Source organism: Eimeria mitis, genomic scaffold (genome assembly GCF_000499745.2).
Source record: "Eimeria mitis Houghton genomic scaffold, Emh_scaff2313, whole genome shotgun sequence".
Taxonomy (NCBI): Eukaryota; Apicomplexa; class Conoidasida; order Eucoccidiorida; family Eimeriidae; genus Eimeria; species Eimeria mitis.
The window spans coordinates 1-736 of NW_013570645.1; the positions used below are offsets into that span (position 1 = coordinate 1).

Here is a 736-nt window from a genome sequence, read left to right on the forward strand (position 1 = left end):
AGAAAGTGCAGCAGGCGCAGCATGTACAGCCGCTGCAGCAGGTGCAGCAGGCGCAGCATGTACAGCCGCTCCAGAATGTGCAGCAGCTGCAGGGGGCGCATCAAGCGCAGCATCTAGAGCCGCAGCAGCAGGTGCAACATCCGCAGCATCTGCAGCAGGCGAAGCACATACAGCCGCATGTGCAAAACCGGAGGCATCTGCCGCAGGCGCAGTATGGACAGCCGCTGCAGCACGTGCAACATCTGCAGCAGGCACAGCAGGCGCAGCATATACAGCCGCTGCAGCAGGCGCAGCATGTGCAACATCTGCAGCAGGCTCAGCATGTACAGCCTCTCCATGTGAAGCAACTGCAGCAGATGCGCCCTTCCCAGCACCCTCGCCATTTACAGCAGATTCAGCCTTTGCCGCAGGAGTCGCTTCTCCAACGCTTGTGTCCTTCGCAGCAACTGCACCAGGTGCAGCCGGTGCATCCTTACGAGCAACTTCGGTCTTTGCAGCAGCAGCAGCAGGGGCAGCCTCTGCAGTATATGCACCCCCTGAATCCGGCGGGTACTCCGCATCAGGCGCAGCCTTTGTATCCGCTGCACAATTTTCAGCCTCTGCAGCAGGCGCAGCCCTTGCAACAGGTGCAGCCTTTGCAGGAGCTTCGGCAGGTGCAGACTCTGCAGGTACAGCAGGCGCAACAGGAGCAGCAGGCGCAGCGTCTGCAGCAGGCGCAGCCCTTGCAGCAGACACA

The 736-nt window shown here is 61.1% G+C and overlaps 1 protein-coding gene across 1 annotated transcript in view; it reads left to right on the forward strand.

Moving 5' to 3' along the window:
- Positions 1-356: 356 nt before the first annotated feature.
- Positions 357-736, forward strand: part of EMH_0051930 (uncharacterized protein) — a gene marked incomplete at both ends in the record, with an annotated part of 7645 nt that continues 7265 nt past the window's right edge. Inside the window, 1 exon segment of the mRNA XM_013496815.1 lies at positions 357-668. Coding sequence (XP_013352269.1) covers positions 357-668 — 312 coding nt within the window.